Here is a 25397-nt window from a genome sequence, read left to right on the forward strand (position 1 = left end):
CCCCAGGGGGGATGGTCATGCCGCAATCCCTTCTCCTCCATTCTCCTCTCGGGATCTTGGGCACGCACGCACCCGCGCCCGGCGTGAGTTTTAAGCCACCGGGTCCGGGACACGAACCACGGTCGACTACGTGGGAGTCCAGCGACATAGCCATTACGCTAACTGCTGGTTCCCTTGTTTTTAGGTTTTTGCTGTAGGCCAGAGAGAGGCAGAAGACAGAGAGAGGGAAAGTGAAAAATCATCCCCCAGTAGAGGGGATGGCGCTGTGCTGCAGTCCCTTTTTTCCTATTCTCTCAGGATTTTGAGCACCCATGGACATGCACCTGACATGTTTCTCAAGCTGCCGTGTTTGGGACTCAAACTGTGAAATCAGCCACGTGGAATCCAGCATCTTAACCACCATGCCACCTGCTGGCATTATATTGGGTTTTCATTCTGTTGATAGTTTTGTCATCTATCTTGGAGATGTACGGTTTAGAATTGAACAAAGTGGTGGGGGGCCAGCAGGTGGCGTGGTGGTTAAGGGCACTGGACTCCCACATGCCAACTGCGGTTCAAGTCCAGGACCTGGTGGCTTGCTTTCTCACTTTCTCTCTCTCTCTCTCTCTGTCCCTCTGGTCAAATTAAAATAAATGAATAAATAAAGTTAAATAAATTCTTTAAAAAGAATTGAACATAGTGACACTACTTGCAAAATTATGTGTGAAAATTATGTACATCTTCAACTATAAATAGCTTAATAAACGATAGACTTCTCTGGTCTTTTTTATTATCATGTTATTTTAAAATTTGATGTTGGACACATGTGCTCACCAAACAGAGAGAGAGTGTATAAGCCATCAAGTCCAGAAATTGAACTGCATTCAGCTACAAAGGAATCTAGTGCCTTAACCACTATGCCACCTGCTGGCTCATCTGGTCTATTTTTGTGATTCGGTAGCAAATTAGGTCTCATGAACTGTGTACCTGAGTGATTTCTTTTTATTATTCTCTTTATTAGGAAGGATATGGTAAATTATGGTACTTTTCCGCAGACTTTTTTCCTTACTTTTAGTTACAGAGCATGTGTGGTCACCAGAGAGAGAGATAGAGAAAAAGTGAGATATCAGCCCCTAGGAGGATGGCCACAACTAGTCCTTTCTCCATTCTCCTTTTGAGAGGGCACTCACGCACATCAAGTGTTTTTGTAGGTGCCAGGTTCTGTACTGGAACTATGGAGTTTGCTATGTAGAATCCAGCTGTCTTAAACACAATACCACCTGCTGGCCCCAAAGTAGATATTTATAACAATGTAATCTAATAATATTTTTTAAAAAGAAATTTGGTGGGGGCAGCAGGTGGCATAGTGTTTAAGATGTTGGACTCACATGAGGCTGACTGCAGTTCAAGTCTGGGACTCAGTGGCTTGAAAACCACACTGGGCTCATGTGTATATGTGGCCAAAATCCTGATAGGAGAACAGAGGAGAAGGGATTGTATCGTGGCCACCTCCTGACGGGGTTGGCTGGCTGATTTCTCATATTCCCTCTTTCTCTGTCTCTTCATCGATATCTCTGGCATGTGCATGCACCCTATAGCAAACTTAAAAAAGTCTCAGGTCAATAATATAATAAGCTTTCACTTAAGAATCTAGAAAGAGATGTGCCAAAAGCAATGGTGCAGTGGTACCACAACGCTGCATGATGCTAGACCCTCATGGGAACATCCAGGATTCATATCTTGGGGTCTCTCTGCATGCGAGGTGCTGGCAGGCACCCGTGATCTAGGCTTAGAATAGTAGTACAGTGTGGCACGAAGATGCTGTTGGAGGTCTTGCTCTTTCTCTCTCCTTTCTCTCTCTCTCTCATTGAATGAATTAAATAAACTTAAAAAGAATTTAGAAAGAGAAACATTTTCAAATAGGTGATTAAAAAAAGTTCTCCTTGGGACCAGCTGTTGGCGTAATGGCTACATTGCTGCACTCCGATGTAGTCAAGTGCAGTTCAAGTCGTGGACTCAGTGGCTTAAACTCATGCAGGGCATGTGTGCGTGTGTGCCCAAAATCCCAAGAGGAGAATGGAGGAGAAGGGATTGTGGTATGGCCATCTTCTGTTGGGGGGTGATTTCTCGCTTTCTTTCTGGCGAGCATACATGCCCTATAGCAAAAACCTTTCCAAAAAAAAAAAAATCTCCTGGTCTCTGGTTGACTTCATTCTTGTAACAATGTCCTTTGTAGATTTTTGTTTTTAATTACAGTTTTTGCCATGGGTCATGTGTGCTGCCCAGAGAGAGACAGAGAGAGGAGAAAGTAAGAAATCAACCCCTAGGGAGAATGACTATGCTACAGTTTTTTCTCCTCCATCCTCCTCTCTGGATTTTGGGTGCAAATCCAGCGTGATTTTCAAGTTGCTAGGTTTAGGATTTGAACTGTGGTGGGCCACATGGGAGGCCAGCCCCTTAACCACTATGCCACCTGCTGGCCTCAGTGTACTTTGTAGTTTTATATTAAATCTTAGAATCAAGTATGTGTGGGTCCTTCAACTTTTCTATTTAAAAAAATTATTTTGGGGGCCTGCAGGTGGCATGGTGGTTGAAGGCATTGGACTCCCATATGGCCGACTGTGGTTCTAGTCCTGGTGGCTTGCATCCTCTCTCTCTTTCTCTCTGTCTCCCCCCTTCTCGGTCAAATTCAAATAAGTGAATGAATGAATGGAGTTAAAGAAAAAGGAATTTATTTTGTCTGGGACCAGCACGTGGTGTGGTTAAAGTGCTGGATTCTCACATAGTCAGCTGCAGTTGAGTCTCAGACCTGGTGGCTTGAAAATCACTTTGATCACTTTGTGTGTGTTTGTGTGTGTGTGTGTGTGTGTGTGTGTGTGTGTGTGCATGCATCTCCCAAATCCCAGGCGGAAAGTGGAGGAGAAAGGATTGTGGGAAAATTTTTTAATACTAATTTGAATACTTTTGCCTTTCAGATATGTTTTATGCATAAAAAAATCACTTCGTGATATGTATGAAAAATTCTATTGGACTTTGAGATTATGCTGAATCTGTCAATCATTGAATTTTGACACATTTAGGGAGAATTACATGATAACAATATTGAGTCATTCAGTCCACACACATGGTACATTTCTTCATTTAGTTAGGTCAACTTTGATTTCTTTCATCAGGGTTTCATTTTTCTTACTTTATAAATTCTACTCATATTGTTAAACTTCTAAATATTACATTTCCTCTTTTTGCTATAATATTTGGTACATTCTTGGGATTTTCCATCTGCTTAGTAATTTTGTTAGTAACTACACAAACTTCCTCCCTTTCTACCTTATCCCTACTTACTTCTATTCCTTATATGGATTTTCCTTTTTTTCTTATTTTATTACATTTGCTAGAAGAACTTCCATTATCATGTTGAATAGGAGGGATTCGAGTACATTTTTTTTATCTTTTTTTTTTTTAAGAGAGATTTTTGCTATAGGGTGTGCATACTTGCGGAAGAGACAGAAAGCAAGGCCCCCCCACCCTCACCCCCCAAAGGGATGGCCATGCCATAATTCCTTCTCCTCCATTTTCCTCTTGGGTTGGGATTTTGGACATGTGCACATGTGCCTGGTATGAATTTTAAACCTCCAGGTCCAGGACTTGAACCAGAGATAGCCATGTGGGAGTCCAGTGATGTAACCATTACTCCATCTTCTGGTTCTTCTTCTTACTTATTTATTTTTAAATTACCAGAGGGCATTTGCATTCAGGAAAGGGAGAGAGAGAGAGCACCCCCAGTGAGGTGTGTCATGCTGCAACGCTTTCTCCTCTGTTTCTCCATCCTGTTGGGATTTTGAACATAAACACACATGCACCCATAGTTTTTTTCAAAGCTGCTGGGGCTGGAATGTGAACTGTTGTCAGCCATGTGGGATTGGCAACCTTAGCCACAAGGCTACAGGACCCGCAGCCCTTGTTTCTTTTCTATAGGGGATAACTTTAAGTCTTCAAGTGTTAGGTATGATGTTGGCTATAGTTTTTTGTTTTTTTGTTTTTTGTAGGTATCTTTAACAGGCTGAAGATATTTCCCTGTATTCTTAGTTTGTTTACAGTTTTTATTATAAGTGAATGTTATATTTTTCAAATCGATTTTCTTCCTCTGTTGATGAGATCGTGTTTTTTAATTATTATACAGTACATGGGCTCATCAGAGAGTGACAAAGTGATGGTTGAGGCATACCCCCTAATGGGGCATGTTCATGCTGCAATCCTTTCTCCTTTGTTTCTTCATCCTGTCAGTATTTTGGGTGCACACACACACACACACACACACAAGCATTCAGACCTAGTGTATCCCCCTCCCCCCTTTTTTGGAGAGATTTTTGCTATAGGGCAAGTGCTTTTGTCAGAGAAAAACAGAGACAGGAAGCGAAAAATCACACCCTGGTGGGGATGACCACACCATAGTTCCTTCTCCTCCATTCTCTTCTTGGCCTTTGGGCTCGCATACACACAAACATCTAGTGTGAGTTTTAAGCTGCTGAGTCTGGGAGTTACACTGTGGTCAACTACATGGGAGTCCAGTGCCTTAACTACTACCGTCTGCTGGATCCCCATTGTGTTGCTCCTCCCACCAGTTTCTCTGAGCAGAAAGAAAGATTTCTCTCAGAGGTTGTTTGTTAGTTTGCTTTTTGACATTGGGGGCATGCGATTGCTGGAGAGAGGGATAGTGGGAAATCACTTCCTAGGGTAGATGGCCCTCTTACATTCTCCTCTGGGGATTTTGGGCATGCATACACATGCACCTAGCATAATTTTCAAGCCACTGGGTCTGGGATTTGAACCGTGGTCGACCATGTGCTGGTTCCTAAAATGTATTCTTTTAATTCAACAATTATTTTTGTAATATTAACTCTAAGAGGTAAGGGGGTAGGAGGTAGAGAGATGATACAAAGATTAATGAGATAAATATACCTGTCTGTCTAGAACAGAGAGAAAGTGAGACACAGATAGACAGACAAAATCTGGTAAGTGCTCTACGATATTTTGGAGCATGAAGGGAAAGTGATTGGCTTTCCTAATAGTTAAAATTTTACAAATATGACAATCCAAACTGTGAAAGATTTCAAGTAGGAGTTTGTTAGGCAGATAGGACAGAAGATACGAATCATAGGACTGGTTAGAATTTTAGGGTAAAATACTTCTCATATTTAATAAAAAGGGTACAAAAATTAGATCTTTCAAAGTTCCGAAAAGAGATTTGATGTAACACTGAGGTATTGTTTGTTTTTACAGATAGACTAATTGAATATTGATACTTTATATGGAATTTAGTCCAACATACTCATTTTAGGGATAAGATATTAAGTGACTTTCCTGTGGTCACATGGTTCTATAATTGAGACTCTTTATTCTAAAGAATTACAGAGCAGAAAAACTGGTAAAAGTATGTAAGGTATACTTGAATTTATATTAGAAATGGAATACAAATGAACAATTTATACCTTTTTATTGCAATGCAGTGTTAATTTATGGAGGTCCAAAAAGACATAAATGGTTTGTGTATGTGTGTATGTATGTATGTATGTATATATGTAATTGCCAGGCGACATAAGTGCTTGCTGGAGACAGGGAAAGGGAGGAGGAGAAGACACTCCACAATGGACTGTGGTCATGTTGCAATCTCTTCTCTTTTTCTCTGTCCTGTCAGGATTTTAGGCACACACACATATACATGCCTGACATATTTTCAAGCCTCTGGGGCCCAGGATTCTAATTGTGGTAGACTACATGTGGGTTCTGGCTCCTTTAACCACTAGGCTAAGAAGCTGGCTTTCTAAGTGTTTTGCCCCTCATAGGGCTCTTGGGCTCACCAGTGAAGAGACAGTGAGAGAGAAAGTTAGAAATCGCCCCTTGAGAGGATGGCCACACCCTTCTCCATTCTCCTACTGGGAATTTGGGCATGCATGCACATGCACCCGACATGATTTTCAAGCCATCAGGTCTGGGACTCGAACCACAGTAGGCCGTGTGGGAAGGAGTCCAGCACCTTAACCACTGTGCTACCTACTGGTCCTATTAACATTTTTTATGCAGTTACAAAAATGTTTCCTAGCAAGAGTAAAAATCAGTTACTTTTCTAAGAATGGGATGGGCCTTTTTTTTTTTTTTTAACTTAGAAGACTAATGAAATAAATCTTGGAGCTTTAAAAATTCGCTTAATCTCATCAGATTAAAAGAAGCTAGCTAATACTTATTGTAGCATTTACTATACTAGAGTACTGTCTGTGGTTACATTAACTCCTTTTACCATAACTATTACTGTATTAAGTAGTTTCTTTTTTTCTTCCCCCCAGGTTAGGAAAATAAGATGACCAAAATTCAGTTTGTATATAGTGTTGCCAAAAGTTATATGTAGGCAGTGTCATTTTAGAACCCAGATTGTGAAGCCTTTCAATTATGAAAAACATTTAAGAATGGGGTAATTTGATATAAAGAAATTTATAGCCAACCCATTAGGGAATTTATTGATTATCTGTATGTCTATTATCTAATGAGACAGAATTGATGAAGGCCATATTTTAACATGATGAATCAGGTATATGGGAAACAGTTGTTTATACTAAATTCATTAAGTTTTCCCACTGCATTTTTATTTGGAATGTCTATTAGAGTTGATTAATATACTGACATTTGTTATCCGAAAGGATAATAAAGTTTACTAAATTATATCTTTTGCTTCTTTTCTTTTCTTTTTTTAAAGAGAGGATTATTTGCTATAGGGCGTGTGTGCTTGCTGGAGACACAGAGAAACAGAGAGACAGAAAGAAAGAAATCAACCCCAGGGGGGATGGCCACACTGCAGTCTCTTCTCCTCCATTCTCCTCTTGGGCTTTTGGACACACACACACACACATCACACATGCATGCCCGATGTGAGTTTTAAACCACCGAGCCCGAAACTTGAACCACGGTCAACTATGTGGAAGTCTACCTGTGTGACCATTATGCCATCTACTGGTCCCATCTTTTGCTTATTTTCTTATATTTGAAGATAATTAATAGATGAATGTCTTCCTGATGTAGACCTTGTGTATTGTGTCTTTCAAAAATAATCTGTGTTATATTATCTACTTTGTTGATGAGCTAACTGCATTATAATTATATAAACTACTGCTGTAGATAACTTCCCAAAGTATAAATTTGTCTAATTTTTTAAAGTACCATATTGTAGGGACTGCACTCTCTCTCTCTCTCTCTCTCTCTCTCTCTCTCTCTATTTTTAAGTGCCACAAATGATGGTGATGATAAGCCCAGGTGTAGGAATAACTATAATAGTAGGCTGTACTGCCATTTCAATTAAATTCTAGCCCTGAAATAATTTTGTAGATGTGTAAGTACATGATTTTACACTAATTATTCTTAGCAGATTTGCTTCTACTGACTACTTTCTTATTTCTTTACAGAAGTTCATGCCAGCGTGGCTTCATTCATACAGATGAAACAAGGGTTGGGATAGCAGAATAAAATTAGAATCGGACAGCTGTCTGCCCAGCAGGATGCCATCAACTAACAGAGCGGGCAGCCTGAAGGACCCTGAAATTGCAGAGCTCTTCTTCAAAGAAGATCCAGAGAAACTCTTCACAGATCTCAGAGAAATTGGCCATGGAAGCTTTGGAGCAGTGTATTTTGTAAGTGTTTAAGGCTTAATGTCAGTGACCAGCAATTTATTTAATGTTCACTCCTGGCAAGTAAAAAAATAGTATAAGGAGGTGTAGACCAAAATCCATTTTATATAGTCACTTGCATTATAGTGTATGCGTGTGTATATAAGATTTAAATATAAAAATAGCTTGTTTGATTTATTGAGCTGTTTGGATCACTAAGATGTTGAGAAAGAATAGAGATCTCTTAGTATTCAGGGTGACTTGTTCCACAGTCCCCTTCGATACAAGAACCTGCAGATGCTCAAGTCTTCATGTAGTATAGTATTTATATGTAACCTACACACATTCTCCCATATACTTTAAATCATCTTTAGATTACTTATGATACCCAATATAGTGTAAATGCTGTATAAGTAGTAGTTATAAACCTAGCCACAGTAGTGTATAATGAATGCTGCTGTTTAGCAGGCTGATACAGGAGATCACAAGCTCGTGGCTAGCAAAGAGCCTGTCTGAAAGAGCTAGGTGTGGTGGTATATATGCCTGTGGTCTCAGCTATTTTGGAGAGTGAGTCAGGAGGATTATGATACAGCATAAGCTTGTCTAAAACAGTGCCTACCCTACCCTGCCCCAGTACCTCACACACACACTATAAATGGCCCTGTAAATATTTTTTATACAGTTACAAAGCTGTTTTCTAGCAAGGAAGGAGGGAAGAGAGAGAAAAGAAAATAAGAAATCACCCCTTCCCCAGGGGGATGGCCATACCACATTCCCTTCTCTATTCTCCTCTCTGGATTTTGGTCATGCACACACATGCACCCAGTGAGATTTTCAAACTGCCGGGCCCAGGACTCAAACCATGGAGTTGGCTATGTAGCATCCAGTGTCTTAACCACCTCAATTGGCCCTGGCAAATTCAGTTATTAATTTGTGTGCATGCACATACACAAACAGATAAAAGAAAATACACTTTTTGGGGCTGGCAGGTGGCATGGCGGTTAAGGGTGCTGGACTCCCACATGGCTGATGACGATTCAAGTCCTGGACCTGGCGACTTCCTTTCTCTCTCTCTCTCTCTCTCTCTCTCTCTCTCTCTCTCTCTTTCTCTCTCCCTTTCTCTGGTGAAAATTTAAATAAATAAATGTTGAATAAAATAATCATTAAAAGAAAATAGACTTTTGTGTATCTGTCAAATAATAACCTAGATTTCCACCATGGCTAAGACTGCCTCTGCAAGGGACTTTACAGAAAAGTCTGTGTTCTACAATGTTTAATTCTAGTGGGGCCAGCAGGTGGCATGGTGGTTGAGGTGCTAGGCTCCCACATGGCCAACTGTGGTTGTTAAGGTGCTGGACTCTCCACGTGGGTGACCATGGTTCAAATCCTGGACATGGTAACTTGCTTTCTTACTTCCTTTCTCTCTCTCTGGTGAGTATACATGCCCTGTAGCAAATTAATTAATAGATTAAATATTTTATTAAATATTTATTATTTACTGTTATTAAATATACTTCTCTTTATTTAAGAAGTATTTGCTATAGGGTGCACGTGGTTGCCAGAGAGAAAGCGAGAAATCATACCCCACCCCCCCTGGAATGGCCATTCTGTAGTCCCTTCTCCTCCATTTAAAAAATAAATTAATAAATAAATTATCTTGGGTTTTGGTTTGGAAGTCCAAGGTCCAAGGATCTTATCTAGTGGACCTCTACTGAGTAGCCATTACATCAGGAGAGCAAAAAACTAATTTCAAAAAAAAATTTTTTTTTTTTTTTTTTTTTTTTTTTTTCTGAGAGGTTTTTATTGTAAGGCACACATGCTCACCAGAGGGACAGAGACAGAGACAGAAGCTAGAAATCTTTCTCTAGAGAGGTGGTCACACCACAATCTCTCCTCCTCTAGCGTGTACGCAGAAGCGCCCAGTGTGAGTTTAAGCCACTGGGTCCAGGACTCAAACCATGATCGACCACAGGGAGTCCAGCGACAAAGCCATTTTGCCAACTGCTGGTCTCAAATTTAATGCAATGTCTATAAATTGCTCGTTACAGAAATTCAAAAAATTCATAAAATTTATCTATAATCATAAAAGACCCTATATCATCAAGGCAGTATTGTCCAAGAAGAATAAAATTGGAGACATCTCATTACTTGACCTCTAAATATATTACAAAACTGTAATATTAAAACAGCATGGGGACCAGCAGTTAGCGTAATGGCTATGTCACTGGACTCCCATGTAGTCGACCGCAGTTCACGTCCCAGACCCGGTGGCTTAAAACTCATACCAGGCACGCGTGTGTGTGTGCCCAAGATCCCAAGAGGAGAACGGAGGACAAGGGATTGTGATGTGGCCATCTCCCCTGGGGGGTGGGGGTGATTTCTCACTTTCTGTCTCTCTGTCTGTCTCTGTCTGTCTGGTGAGCGCACGTGCCCAATAGTAAACACCTCTCAAAATAAAATAAAATAAATAAATAAATAAATAAACAGACAGCATGAGGGGCCCAGCAAGTGGTATGATTGCTGGACACACACATGGCCAACCATGGTTCAAGTCCTGAACCTGGTGACTTGCTTTCTTACTTTCTCTCTCTCTCTGTTTCACTTTGGTCAAATTAAAAAATAAATGAATGAATAAATAAAATTAAATAAGTAATTCTTAATAAAAATAAACATCATGGTACTGGCATAAAAACAGACATACATGCTGGGACCAGCAGGTAGCATAATGGCTATGTCGCTGGACTCTCATGTAGTTGACTGGGGTTCGAGGCCCAGACCCAGTGGCTTAAACTCACATCGGGCACGTGTGCGTGCGTGCCCAAGATCCTGAGAAAAGAAAAGAAAAGAAAATCTCTCCAAGAAAAAGACAGACATCCATGCTATTGGAACAGAATAGAGAATCCAGAAATAAATTAAAAAACATTCATACCTTTGCTAAACTGATTTTTTAAACAAAGAATTATTTATTTAATTTTTTATTATTGTTATTTTAATTTGCTATGGGGCATGTGTGCTCACCAGAGAGAGACAGAGAGAAAGAGAGAGAGAAAGTGAGATAGCAAGTCGGTAGGTCTAAGACTCAAGACTGTGGTTGGCAATATGGGAATCCAGGTCCTTAACCACTATGTCACCTGTTGACCCCAGCCATATTGATTTTTGACGAAGGGTACAAGACAATACAGTGGAGAAAATAAAGTCTTTTCAACAAATGGTGCTTGGAGATCTAATACCCACCTGCAGGAAATGAAACTAGACCCCTATTTCTCACAATTAACAAAAGTCAACTCAAAATGGAGGCCAGCAAGTGGCATGGTGTTGAAGGCACTGGGCTTGCATGTGGCCGACTGGTACAGGTCTAGAACAGTGAGATCTGGTCATTCAGAGAGACACAGAGAAAGAGAGAGAGGGAAAGTGAGAAAGCAAGACTCCATGTCTGGAACCCTAACTATGGTTGGTCATGTGGGAGTCTAGAGCCTTTAAACACCATGCCACCTGCCAGCCCCCACAAATAGAATTATCTTATGACTCAGTAATCTCACTGCTCATGTTTACCCGAAGGACAGGGAATTCTATGGGAGAGATAACTTGCTACATCCATGTTTATTTCAGCTGTATTCACAATATCTAAGACACGAAATCAACCTAATTGCCCAATTGTCGATTACTAGATTAAGAAAATGTGTCACATACACACAATGGAATACTACTTAGCCATAAAGAACAGTAATATCTTGTCATTCAGTACAAAGTGGACAAATCTAGACGTAATGCTAAGTGAAACAAGCCAGACTAGGAAAGACAAACATTGTATGACCTGCTAAACGTATACTTCATATCTGGACTCTGTGGGCAGAAATTGAAAGATTTTAAAAAGGAAGTAGAGGGGGTAACTACAGATACCAGACACTCTACAGGGGATTAAAGGGTTCAGGAAATAGCTCAGGAAAAAGCATTTAACAGACATTAGAATGCACATAAATAGGTTATAGAACAATATACCGCAACTGAGTAAAATAAAAAAAGGATGTTGTCAATCATATGGACAGAGATATCTATGTGTATATATATCAGAAAACTAGTAGAATGAAAATCGGGGGCCAGCACGTGGTATGGTGGTTAGGGTAGTAAACTCTCCATATTGCTGATGTGGTTTGAGTCCCAGACCTGGCAGGACTCAAAAATCATACTGGGCACATATTTGTGCATGTCCAAAGTCCCCAGTGGAGGCCGGAGTGTAGCCATTCCCCTGAGGGATGATTTCTTACTTTCCCTCTTAACCGTTTCTACAGTAATTTTTGCCATAGGACAGGTAGCACTACTCCCCATCCTACTATCTTTCTCTTGTGAACACACACACCTTAGAGCAAAAATTTAAAAAGAAACAAAAATGAAAGGTGTACTATGTAATGTAATGTGTGCTTTTTTATTAAACAATTATTTTATTTAGCTTTATTTATCCATTTATTTATTTACTCATTTACTTATTTACTTAAATTTGACCAGAGAGGGACAGAATAAGAGAAGGAGGGAAAGCAAGAAAGCAAGCTGCCAGTCTGAGACTCGAATCACGGTCAGCCATGTGGGAGTCCAGCATCCTTAATCACCACGCCACCTGCCAGCCCCAATTTTTTTTTTTTAAGAATTCTTTATTCATTTATTTTAATTTGACCAGACAGAGACACAGAAAGAGAGGAAGAAAGTGAGAAAGCAAGCTACCAGGTCCAGGACTTGAACCACATCAGCCATGTGAGAGTATCCAGCGCCTTAATCACCATGCCACCTGCTGGTCCCTGTAATGTAATGTTTTTCATTAAAGGTGATGAATATGGTAGTATCTTTGATTTGATTATCTTATACTGCATACATACTTTGAAAAAAACCATATTGTATCCCACAAAGATATATAATTAAATGTAAATAAGATATTATAAAATAATTTTAAAAGATTTTTATAATCTACTTAATATTCATCAGACAGCTTTTGCTGGCTAATACTTTCATGAAATTTATCTTTTTATCCTATTTTGTTCAATATTTCTGGGGCCTTATGTCTAATGTGTTTGTCTGGTATACTGCAGATAACTAGGGTTTTTATTTTTACCTGAGGGTGTGTGCACTCACTGGAGAGAGAGACATACACAGCGAGAGAGAAAGAGAGAAATCACCTCCGGGGGGGATGATCACGCTGCAATCCCCTCTCCATTCTCCTCTTGGAATCCATTCTCCTCTTGGAATCTTGGGCACACATGTACATGTACCTGGCATGATTTTCAAGCTACCGGGTTCAGGACTCAAGCTGTAGTCAGCCACGTGACAGTCCAGCGACATAACCTCTATGCCATCTGCTGGCTCAGGCTTTTTTTTTTATTATTATTATTACTTCCTTTATTTTATTTATCATTATAGCTATTTTTTCAATTTGACCAAAGTAAGACAGAGAGAGAGAGAGAGAGCGCACGCAAGCCACCAGGTCCGGGACTTGAACCATGGTCAGCCAGGTGGGAGTAGAGTGCCTCTAACCACCATGCCACTTGCCAACCCCACCAGGTTTTGTTTTTATATTCTTTTATTTTTTTTTTTTTGAAGAGGTTTTTGCTATAGAGCGCGTGCGCTCTCCAGACAGACAGAGAGAGAGAGAGACACAGAGACAGAAAGCGAGAAATCACCCTGGAGGGGGTGATTTCATGCCGCAATCCCTTCTCCTCCGTTCTCTTGGGATCTTCGGCATGTGGCTGACTGCATTTTGAGTTCTGAACCTGATGGCTTGCTTTTTTGCTTTCTCACTTTCCCTCTCTTTCTCTCTCTCCCACTCTTGTTAAATTAAAATAGACAGATGAATCTATAAAGTTAAATAAAACAGTTAAAAAAATTACTATTTAGGGCCCAGCAGGTAGCATGGTGGTTAAGGGTGCTGGACTCCCACATAGCTTGCTGTGGTTTGAGTCTCAGACCTGGCGACTTACTTGCTTACTTTCCCTTTTTTTCTCTCTCTCTCTCTCTCTGGTCAAATTAAGAAATAATAGTAGGACTCCCATGTAGTTGACCGTGGTTTGAATCCTGGACCTGGTGGCTTAAACTCATGCTGGGCCTGTGTGCATGCTCGCCAAGATCCTGAGAAGAGAATGAAGAGAAGGGGTTGTGGTGTGGCAGTCCCCCGTGGGGGGAGATTTCTCACTTTCCGTCTCTCTGTCTCTCTCTGTCTTTCTGGTGAGCGTATGCACCCTATAGCAAAAACCTCTCCAAAGATAAAGGAAGGGAGGAAGGAAGGAAGGAAGGAAGGAAATTAAATAAATAATTCTTTTAAAAATTACTATTTACGATAGCCTCCACTGTACAAAATGAAATTCTCAGACGTTATCCAACAAAATATTTATAGTAACTGTATGCTGCAACCATAGCATTAGTAAAAGAAATCAAAGAAGAGTTAAATAAATATATACCGTGTTCATGGATTGGAAATTTAAATGTTGTTTTGCTCTCAGTTGTCTCTGCAAATTGACATATATATCCAATGAAAGCCCATTAAAAATCCTAGCACATGTTTTTGTTTTTGTTTTGTTTTTTATTTTACTTTTGGAAGATATTGATGAGCATATTCTAAAGTTTTCATGTAAAATCAAAAGAATTAGAGTAGCCAAAACAGTTTTGAAAAAGAAGTACAAGTGGAAGTACTTTTATTACTTCATTTTCAGATTTATTATCAACCTATAGTAATAAAGATTTTGTGATTTTGGTGAAAGGATGGTTACTTAAAATCAGTCAGAGTAGGGACCAGCAGATGGCATAAAGGTTATGTTGCTAGACTCCCATGTAGTCAATCACAGTTCGAGTCCCAGACTCATGGCTTAAAACTCATGCCATGCACGTGTGTGTGTGTGTGTGTGCGCGCCCAAAATCCTGAGAGGAGAATGGAGGAGAAAAGATTGTTGTGCGGACATCCTTCCAGGGGGGTGACTTCTCACTTTCTGTCTCTCTGCCTCTTGGTGTCTCTGGTGAGCACATATGCCCTATAGCAAAAATCTCTTTAAAAAAAAAAAATCAAGGGGCCAGCAGATGGAGTATTTGTTACATCCCTAGACTTCCACGTAGTCAATGGTGGAGTGAGTCCCAGAATCGGGGGCTTAGAAAGCTCACTCCAGGTATGTGTGCATACATGCCCAAAATCTTGAGAAGAGAATGGAGGAGGGATTGTTGCATTGCCATCCCCCCAGGTGGTGATTTCTTGCTGTCTGTCTTTCCCTGCTGAGAGTGCACACATCCTACAGCAAAAATCACCCTCTTTAAAAAAATAAAAAAACAAGCAAACCAAAGAAAACATCACAGTAGAGTCTAGATATAATGTTATTTGATTTTTGACAGAAGTTTGAAGATAGTTTGGTAGAGAAAGGATAATCTGGACAGCAATAAAGTAATGGAAGGGGCCAGCTGGTGGAGTGGTGTTGAAGCGCTGGACTCCCACATGGCTGGCCGTGGTTCAAATCCTGGACCTGGCGGCCTGCTTTCTTACTTTCCTTCTCTGTCTGTCTCTGGTCAAATTAAAAATGATAACAAAATAAAATAAAACACTTCTTTAAAAAAAAGTAATGGAAAATGGATTATAGATAGGCTGGCCTAGCTGTACAGTGCTTAAGGACTGTGTGTATGGAGCCAGATACCATATGGCCAACCAGATTTGAATCTCAGCCCTGTTGGCTTGAAAAACATGCCACACAAATGTGTGTGCATGCTCAAAATCCTAATGGTTTTGAAGAAATAGAGGAAAAAGGGTTGCAGTGTTAACACATCCCATTTGGGGGTGCTTCTTTTCTCTCTAATGAATGCATGTAATTTAAAAAAAAAATCTCATAAAAAAGATGGATTATGGACCTAAATATAAAGCATAACAATACAGAGTAGAAAATATAGGAGGTCTTATTACTATGGATTATGCTAAGATATGACATCTAAACATGGCCCATAAAAAACAAGTTTATAAGTTGAGTTTATCAAAATGAGACACTTTTCCTTTCCAAAAGATAACTCTTAGGAGAATGAAAAAGAGGGCCAGTAGATGGTGTGGAGATTAAGGCGGCTAATTTCCACATGGCTAATGCCATGATTCAAGTCCCAGATGCAGTGCCTTGAAAATCAGTTTGGGCACATATGTGTGTGCATGCCCAAAATCCCAGAGGAAAATGGAGCAGAAGGGATTATGGCATGGCCATCCCCCTGGGAAGTGATTTCTTAGCCTTCCTCCTGTCCTCTGGCAAGCATACATACTCTATGGCAAATTAAAAAAAAAGAGAGAGAGAATGAGAAGAAAGCCAAAGGACCAGCAGATGGTGTAATGGTTACGTTGCTAGACTCCCAATAGTCAACCATGGTTCGAGTCCTGGACCTGGCCTCTTCAAACTCACACTGGGCACTTGTAGCACGTGTGTGCCCAAAATCCCAAGAGGAGAATGGAGGAGAAGGGACTGCGGTGTGGCCATCCCCCCTGGGGGGTGATTTCTCGCTTTCTGTCTCTATGTCTCTCTCTGTCTGTCTGTCTCTCTTGCAAGTGCATGTGCCATATAGCAAAAATCCTCCCCACCCCCAAAAAAGAAAGAAAGCTACAGACTGGGAGAAAATTTTACAAATCATATACCTAATAAAGGTCTTGTATTCAGAACATATAAAGAACTTTAAAAACTCAGACAACCCCTTAAAAACTTGCAAATGGTCTAAACAGATACATATCTGAAAAAGTACAGATGACAGATTAGAATATGAAAAGGTTTTCAGTATCACGTCTTTAGGGAAATAGATATTAAAACCACAAGGTGATACCACTGTTCACCTGTTAGAATGTCTTAAAAAATAAAACAGTAAAAGGAAAAAATAAAGTACAGTCATTGTGAAATCTCAGTGAGTATGTGGGGCCAGCAGGTGGCATGGTGGTTAAGAGTGCTGGACTCCCACATGGCCAGCCATGGTTCAAGTCTTGGACCTGGTGGCTTGCTTTATCTGTCTCTCTATCTCTCCGTCCCGCTTTGGTCAAAATAAAATAAAATAAAATAATTCTTTAAAAAAAAAAAGGAAAGAAATCCCAGTGAGCATGTAAAACAACTGGAAATCTCATACTTTGCCTATGTGAATACAAAATAGCCTTGCTAGTGTGGAAAACAGGTTGGCTTTTTTTTTTTTTTTTTTTTTTCCGAAAGGTTTTTTACTCTAAAAACGAGGAAAAAAAATCACCCCCCCAGGGGGAATGGCCAAGCCGCAATCCCTTCTCCTCCATTCTCCTCTCGGGATCTTGGGCACGTACCCACACGCGCCGGGCGTGAGTTTAAGCCGCCGGGTTCAGGACTCGAACCGCGGTCGACTACATGGGAGTTCAGCAACATAGCCATTACGCTAACTGCTGGTCCCCCAGCTTGGCATTTTAAAAAATAAATTTAAACATAATTAACACATGTATTTCAAGATGAGACTGAAGGAGCCAAGAGACCAAAGAATGAGCTAGAGAAGTCCAGCTTGTGGGTCTAGAGCTTATTAAAGGAACGTGGGGGCAGAAGCAAGGTCTTAAGTAGTCACAGGAAGAATAGATATCCACACCCTTCACTCTAGAGGCAGTAAGCTTACACAACTAGCTTAAGGTGGGGAGGAGAGTCTTACAGTGGAGAAAATGTCCAGGGAAGCATTTGAGGAATGTATAGTGTTACTTGGAGTATCAGTAGCATATCTTTTTTTTTTTTTTTTTTTTGGAGAGGTTTTTGCTATAGAGCATGTGCACTCTCCAGAAAGACAGATAGAGACAGACAGAAAGTGAGAAATCATCCCCCAAGGGGATGGCCATCTGCAATCCCTTCTTCATTCTCCTTGGGATCCTAGGCATTCATGCACACGTACCCAGTGTGAGTTTTAGCCACTGGGTCTGGGACTCGAACTGTAGTTGACTACATGGGAGTCTAGCGACATAGCCATTATGCCATTTGCTGGTCCCTCAGTAGCATATCTTGACTATAGTCAGGGGTATAGTGTTCCAAGGATAAAGATAATAGGTATGTTTACCAAAACAGCTTAGGCTTCATTCCAGCCGTGGGATATAATACAGGCAAGGAACTTAATGTCAGCTGTCTATCAAAATGGCTGATTAACTTCAGGATGGAGTCACTTGGTTCCTCACTACTAGATTTTTTTGTCTGTGTGAGAGATTTTTGTTATAGGGAGTGTGCACTCACTGGAGAGAGAGAGACAAACAGAAAGTGAGAAATCACCTATCAGGGGCATGACCATACCATAGTCCCCTTCTCCATTCTCCTTTTGGGACTTTGGACATGCACACGCACATGCCCCGTGTGATTTTCAAGGCCACCAGGTTCGGGACTCAAACTTCAGTCAACCACATGGGAGTCCAATGCCTTAACCATTTTGCCACCTGCTGTCCCCCTCACTGCTAGATTTTAGTCCATGAAAAATAAGAATTCAAGTTCACATAAAAAACACATACATAAATATTTACGGTTTTTTTATCCATAACTGCCAAAATTGGAATCATCTTCACTGTGTATACCACAGAGTGAATTTTGCCAAATATTCATTAAAAAAAATCAGCTATAATATGGGGGAAACTCAAATGGAATATAAACTGTAACAAATGTAGCTAATGGCTGACAACTTGCTTTCTTACACACACTGTTTCTGTCTCTCTCTGGTGAGAACATGTGCTGCCCTATGGCAAGTTGGAAGATAATAATAAATAAAACAAGTAATTCTTTTAAAAAAATTCTTGGGACCAGCAGTTAGCATAATGGCTATGTCACTGGACTCCCATGTAGTCGACCGCAGTTCGCGTCCCGGACCCGGTAGCTTGAACTCACACCAGGCGCTTGTGCGTGCGTGCCCAAGATCCCGAGAGGAGAATGGAGGAGAAGGGATTGCGATGTGGCCATCCCCCCTAGGGGGTGATTTCTCGCTTTCTATCTCTCTGTCTGTCTCTGTCTGTCTTACTTGAACCATAGTCAAACCATAATTGGCCATGTGGAAGTCTAGCACCCTTAACCATCACGCCATCTGCCAGCTCTTAATAATTTTTTAAAAGTAATTATTTTATTTAACTTTGTTTTTTATTGATTATTTATTTTCAATTTGACCAGAAAGGGACAGAGAGAGAGAGTGAATGAGTGAGAAAGCAAGCCACTTAGGGCCGGAACTCAAACTGCGATCAGCCATGTGCGTGTCCAGGGCCCTTAACCACCATGCCACTTGCTGGCCACCTGGCCCTTAATAAAAAAATAAACAAACAAACAAACAAGCAAAAATGGTCAAGGTCATGATAGGGAAGGAAAAACACAACAGCCTAATGCAGTTTGGGAACCTGGAGTGGATCTTGGAATAGAAAAAGGTTATTAATGGAAAAACTTGTGATATTCAAATAAATCCCATAAAATTATAATGAATAATTTTACTTTTTAATTTTTTAAAGACTTATTTTAATTAATTAATATTTGACCAAAAAGGGACAGATTGAGAGAGAGAGAGAGAAGGGGAGAGAGAGAAAGTGAGAAAGAAGCCACCAAGTCCAGGACATGAACTGCGGTAGGCCATGTGGGAGTCCAGCAACCTTAACCACCACATCTGCCAGCTCCTTACTTGTTAATTTGTTTTTGTTTGGGTAATTATAATTATACTATATTGTGTCACATAATAAATAATTCTACTTTTGTTAGTTTCTTAGTTTTGATAATTACATTATGTCAGATGTTAACCTTAGCGGAAGTTAGGTTTAGGGTATGTAGAACTCTGTACTAATTTTGCAACAATTCCTTCAATCTAAAATTATTTTGCGGGACCTTCAGTCTAAAATTATTTTGAGGGACCAGCAGTTAGCGTAATGGCTATGTCGCTGAATTCCCACGTAGTAGACCGTGGTTTGCGTCTGGGACCTGGAGGCTTAAAACTCACGCTGGGCACGTGTGCGTGCGTGCCCAAGATCCCGAGAGGAGAACGGAGAAGAAGGGATTGCAGCATGGCCATCCCCCCAGCGGGTGATTTCTCGCTTTCTGTCTCTTCCTGGTGAGCACATGTGCCCTGTAATAAAAACCTCTCAAAAGAAAATTATTTTGAGGGACCAGCAGTTAGCGTAATGGCTATGTCGCTGAATTCCCACGTAGTAGACCGTGGTTTGCGTCTGGGACCTGGAGGCTTAAAACTCACGCTGGGCACGTGTGCGTGCGTGCCCAAGATCCCGAGAGGAGAACGGAGAAGAAGGGATTGCAGCAAGGCCATCCCCCCGGGGGGTGATTTCTCGCTTTCTGTCTCTCTGTCTGTCTCTGGCGAGTGCACACGCCCTATAGCAAAAACCTTTCCAAAAAAAAAAAAAATTTATTTCGAAGTAAAAATTTTAAAAAGGGGGGCCCAGCAGGTGGCATGGTGGTTAAGGTGCTGGACACTCCCACATGGCTGACCATGGTTCGAGTCCTGGACCTGGCGGCTTCCTTTGTTCCTTTCCCTCTCTTTTTCTCTGTGTGTGTCTCTCTTTGGTCAAATTAAAATAAATGAATGAATAAATAAAATTAAATAAATAATAATTTTTAAAAATTTTTTTTTTAAAGGAAAAACTCAGTAGTAAACAGAAGTGGATTCCCCCTGCCCCCATACATAAATACACTTTGTGAACGAAGATTCAAGGCCAGTCTCATAGCATAGTGGTAAGAGAGCCAGATCTTACATGGCCAACTGTGGTTCAGATCTAGCCCTAGTGACTTGAGAAACACACCTGACATGCAACTCAGAAAGCAGATATTCAAAAAATAATCTTTTTACTATTGTATATTATAGTATTGTCTGAATTTGAACTTATCCTTTTCTTCTTCTCTCTATATACTAGCCTGAAGAAATCTGGAGCAAAGGAGGAAAAAAACTATAGGATCTTACAAATCTAGATGGGCTCTGTGTAGGAACTCCATTGAGAAAATACCTGATGTGTAACAATTTAATGTGGTTGGATATTTTTTACATTGATTTTATTATATATAATTTACATATAGTAAATATTCAACTTTAAGTATATAATTTGCTGAGATTATACAAATTATACACCTATACAACTATCAACCCAACATATAGAATATTATAGTAGTGGGTCCAACAGGTCACATGGTGTAAAGCACTGGATTTCCACACTGCCAACCACCATTCAAGTCCCAGACTCAGTGACTTGAAAATCATGCCAACTACATGTGTATGCATGCCCAAAATCTTGTTGGGAGAAGGGACTATAGCGTGGCCAACCCCCCGACACCCACGGCGTATTTTCTCATTTTGCCTTTCTCTGGCCAGCACACACACACACACCTATGGCAAAAACCTGAAAGAAAACAAAAAAGAATGGTGTGGGAGTTATGGTGGGATGGCGTTAAGGAGACGGATAGTGGAAGGAAGGATACTTCTTTGAGTATGCATCTTTGGACAATAAATACTTTCTGTATTTAAAAACTAAAATTATTTCAATATGGGTGTTATAGCGAGGGTCCCTGAAATGAAATGCAGAAAGCAGCAATGAACTCCAACTATATTTTGGACATAACCATAACCATGTTTGAGAGAAGATAGAGCTAATCTGAGTAACTTTTTATTTTGTTAATATTTAATTTTATTTATTCATTCATTTATTTCATTTGACCAGAGATAGACGCACAGAGAGAGAGAGAGAGAGAGGAAGAGAGAGAGATAAAATGAGAAAGCAAGCCGCCAGGTCTGGGACTCAAACCATGGTCAGCCATGTGGGAATGTCCAGCACCTTAATCACCATGCTACCCGCTGGTCCCTCTGAGTAACTTTTGTACACAATATTTTAATTATAAACCCTCACTCTGGTTAGGAAGAAGGAAACTGTGGGTGATCCTGAGTTCTTTATTTTTTGAGAGGTTTTTGCTATAGGGCACGTGGCGCTCACCAGAAAGAGACAGAAAGCGAGAAATCACCTCCCAGAGGGGATGGCCATACCACAATCCCTTCTCCTCTATTCTCCTCTTGGGATCTTGGGCATACATGCACACGTTCCCGGCGTGAGTTTAACCGGGTCTGGGACTCGAACCGCGGTTGACTATATGGGAGTCCAGTGACATAGGCATTACACCAGCTGCTGGTCCCCAGCTCTTGAATTCTTAATAGACAAATTATTTCATATTAGTGTGGTTGTGATAGTTCTAAAACTGTGTTAAAGGATGGAAGTCAGAATTTCTAACTATGAAATAGTAGACATAAAAATAGAGAAATAAGAAATCAGGGAAGTTAAGGATGAGGCTAGAGAGTGGATAGGAATTAGAGGTAATATGAACTAATTATATCATATACATATGAATGAAATATGCTTCCTAGCTCTACCTGCTGCAAGATTCTGGTTGCAGTGACACACAAGTAACAATGAGTACACTTAGCACCCAGGTCTTGAGTTTCTTCTCACTAAAAAGCACAGGGACTCCTTGGAGGAATGACTCATTTTATTATTAGGGCAGGGACTGTAAAAGATAAGCCAATAATAACTTGTACCAGAAAGCATTCTTAAAAATTTTATTTTTTTGCTAGAGGAACACATGTACTTGCCAGAGAGAGACAGACAGAAAGGACAGGGGTAGTGAGAAGGTAACCCCATGTGTGTGATCATGCTGCAATCCCTTATTTTTTCTTTCTTCCTCCCTTCAGGATTTTGGGCATGCACATGCCTGACATGTTTTTCTAGCTGTTGTGTTTGGGACTTGAACCACATAGTTGGCCATGTGGGATCCAGCCATCCTAGCCACTATGTCATGGGATGGCCCTATAGAAAGCACTTTTTCAGAATGCATTTTTTAAAAAAGTGAGGTGGGGGGACCAGCAGTTAGCGTGTAATGGCTGTTGCTGGACTCCCAAGTAGTTGACCACAGTTCGAGTCCCGGACCTGGTGGCTTAAACTCACGCCAGGCACGTGTGCATGCGTGCCCAAGATCCTGAGAGGAGAATGGAGGAGAAGGGATTGCGGTGTGGCCATCCCCCGTGGGGGGGCAATTTCTCACTTTCTGTCTCTCTCTCTCTCTCTTTCTGGTGAGCGCACATGTCCTATAGCAAGAACCTCTCAAAAAAACAAACAAACTGTATCTTAAAAAAAAAAAAAAAAAAAAAAAAAGGAGATGGGGCAGCAGGTAGTATAGTATTAAGGTGTTGGGCTCCCATATGGCTGACTATGGTTCAAGTCCAAGACCCAGCAGCTTGAAACTCACGCTGGGCACATGTGCATGCGTGCCTAAAATCCCAAGAAGAGAATGTAATAGGCAGAATTGCAGCATGGCTATCACCCCCCACCCCCACCCCCGGAGGTGATTTTTTTTCACTTTCTGTCTCTTTTTTTCTCTGATGGGTGCACATTCCCTATAGCAAATATCTCTAAAAAAAATAAAAATAAAAAATGAGGAGGTGTCGAAATTATACCGGAGGGGGCCAGATGGTGGTGTAGCAGTAAAATGCAGTGCTCTGAGACTGACCTACATGAATGGGTGCTGCATTTGCAACTGGAAACCTCCCTCAGAATATCAGGCACATGTATCTGCCTGTAATCCAGGGAAAACTGAGGGGTGGATCATGGTGTCAAGACCCTGTTAGGTGCTGTCTTTCTGTCACTGTTTCTTTTGCTCATGGAAGACATAAACTAATAAAAGGAAAAAAGAGACACTGCAGTCAGATTGAAGATGCTCAGTTTGCCCACATCTGGGATAATTTGTACATCAATATAAATATAACAACTGGCAGATGGTAGTGCAGTAGTAACACTAGACTTACATGAGAAGGTCTCTAGTTCACATCCCGTGGCCTCCTGTTCATGCTGGATGCTTGCACAAGTGCCTGTGACCCAGGGAGTTGATCATGACATGGGGACCATGTTAGGGCTGCTTGTCTGTCCGTTTGTGTGTGTGTGTCTCATGGAATAAATAAATGTTAATGGATTATAATGAACTGAATAAAATAGGAATTCATAACTTTGATAATAGAAGAGGCAGGGAGGTTGGATGAAAAGAGAGGGCACTTCCTTACAATAGAATGTGGACTGATAAGCATGGAGGTAGTGGTAGAGTTAGGAAAATCAGCATTATTGGGTTGTTGGAAAAGTCATGATGTATTTTTCTATGTTTTCCTATGCAGGAATGTTTCATTACTTTCCAACTGCCCAATCAAATCTATATTTAGATTTTCCCAATAATATCCTTCTTTTGTTCTAGGTTTCAATCCAGTACACTGCATTGTATCAATAAACCCATTTTATTTATTCATTTATTTATATTATGTTGTTTAACTTTATTTATTTTTCTTTTTTAAGTGAGAGAGAGAAAGAAAGTGAGAAAGCAAGCCACTGAATCAGGGACTCGAACTGTGGTCGGCCCTGAGGGAGTCCAGTGCACTTAACCACCATGCCACCTGCCAGCCCCAATAAACCCACTTTAAATGAGACCCTATCTTAAGCTAATTAAATTATCAATATATCTGTTTAATGCAAAAGAATGAAATTAGACCACTACCTCATATCATATATAATAACTAACTCAAATTGGATCAAAGACCTAAGTGCTATAGTTTTAAAACAATAAAACTCAGAAGAAAACATAAAGGTAAATATGTATGACTTCAGTTTTGGCAAAGGCTTTTAAGAAAAGCACAATACCATGAGCAACAAAAGAAAATAAATAAATTGGCCTCATCAAGATTAAAAACTTCTGTGCTTCATACTGGTAAAAATAAAAATCACAAGAGAAAATGGTTTTAATCATGTTCTTTAAAAACAGTTTTGTGAGAGAACCAGCAGTTAGCGTAATGGCTATGTCGCCGGACTCCCATGTAGTCGACAGTGGTTCGTGTCCCGGACCCGGTGGCTTAAAACTCACGCCGGGTGCGTGTGCATGCGTGCCCAAGATCCTGAGAGGAGAATGGAGGAGAAGGGATTGCGGTGTGACCATCCCCCCTGGGGGGTGATTTCTCGCTTTCTGTCTCTCTGTCTCTCTCTGTCTGTCTGGCGAGCGCACGCGCCCTATAGCAAAAACCTCTAAAAAAAAAAAAAACAGTTTTGTGTCTTTTTTAACATGATAGTTTACTAGTGCTTTTATTCTCGGATTCATTCTGTTAATTTTTACAGTACTACTTCTTCTTTTTAAGGCACGAGATGTACGTACCAATGAAGTTGTGGCCATCAAGAAAATGTCTTATAGTGGAAAGCAGTCTACTGAGGTAGGTTAAATATGTATTTTTTTATTGGTGTATTAGGCAAAGACATACTATTTTTCAATTATTTATTTATTATTACTTATTTATTTTTTTAACATTTATTTATTTATTTATTTATTATGATTTTCAAGCTGCTTGCTACTGATCTTGAACATGGTCAGCCATGTGAAAATCCACCACCCTAACCACCATGTCACCTACTGTTCCCTATTTATTATTATTATTATCATTATTTTAATTTGCTACTGGGCATGTGCACTCACCAGGGAGAGACAGAAACAGAATGTGAGAAAGCAAGTTGCCTGGTCTGGGACTCAATCTGTGGTTGGCTATGTGGGAGTCCAGTCGAATCACCATGCTTCCTGCTATCCCCTATATCAGATTTTTTTAAAGAATTATTTTATGTAACCTCGTTTATTATTTATTTTCATTTGACCAGAGAGGGACAGAGCAAAAGAGGGGGACGAGGGGAAAGTGAGAAAGTGATCCGTCAGGTTTGGGACTGTGTGGTTGACCATGTTGGAGTCCAGCACTCTCAACCACCACACCACCTGC

General features: G+C 40.5%; 1 protein-coding gene across 2 annotated transcripts in view; it reads left to right on the forward strand.

Annotated features, from left to right (window-relative positions):
• The window catches only part of TAOK1 (TAO kinase 1), a 191186-nt gene that overhangs the window by 55972 nt on the left and 109817 nt on the right, over window positions 1–25397 (forward strand). For both annotated transcript variants that reach the window (XR_001369549.2, XM_006165471.3), the window contains exons 2-3: window positions 7431–7655; window positions 24774–24845. Coding sequence is in view for 1 of the 2 variants with exons in the window: in XM_006165471.3 (XP_006165533.1) it covers window positions 7524–7655; window positions 24774–24845 (204 nt within the window). In the remaining variant the exon portion in view is untranslated. The remainder of the gene's footprint in view (window positions 1–7430; window positions 7656–24773; window positions 24846–25397) is intronic.

The sequence above is a fragment of the Tupaia chinensis genome, unplaced genomic scaffold (genome assembly GCF_000334495.1).
Source record: "Tupaia chinensis unplaced genomic scaffold, TupChi_1.0 Scaffold143921_1, whole genome shotgun sequence".
Classification (NCBI taxonomy): domain Eukaryota; kingdom Metazoa; phylum Chordata; class Mammalia; order Scandentia; family Tupaiidae; genus Tupaia; species Tupaia belangeri.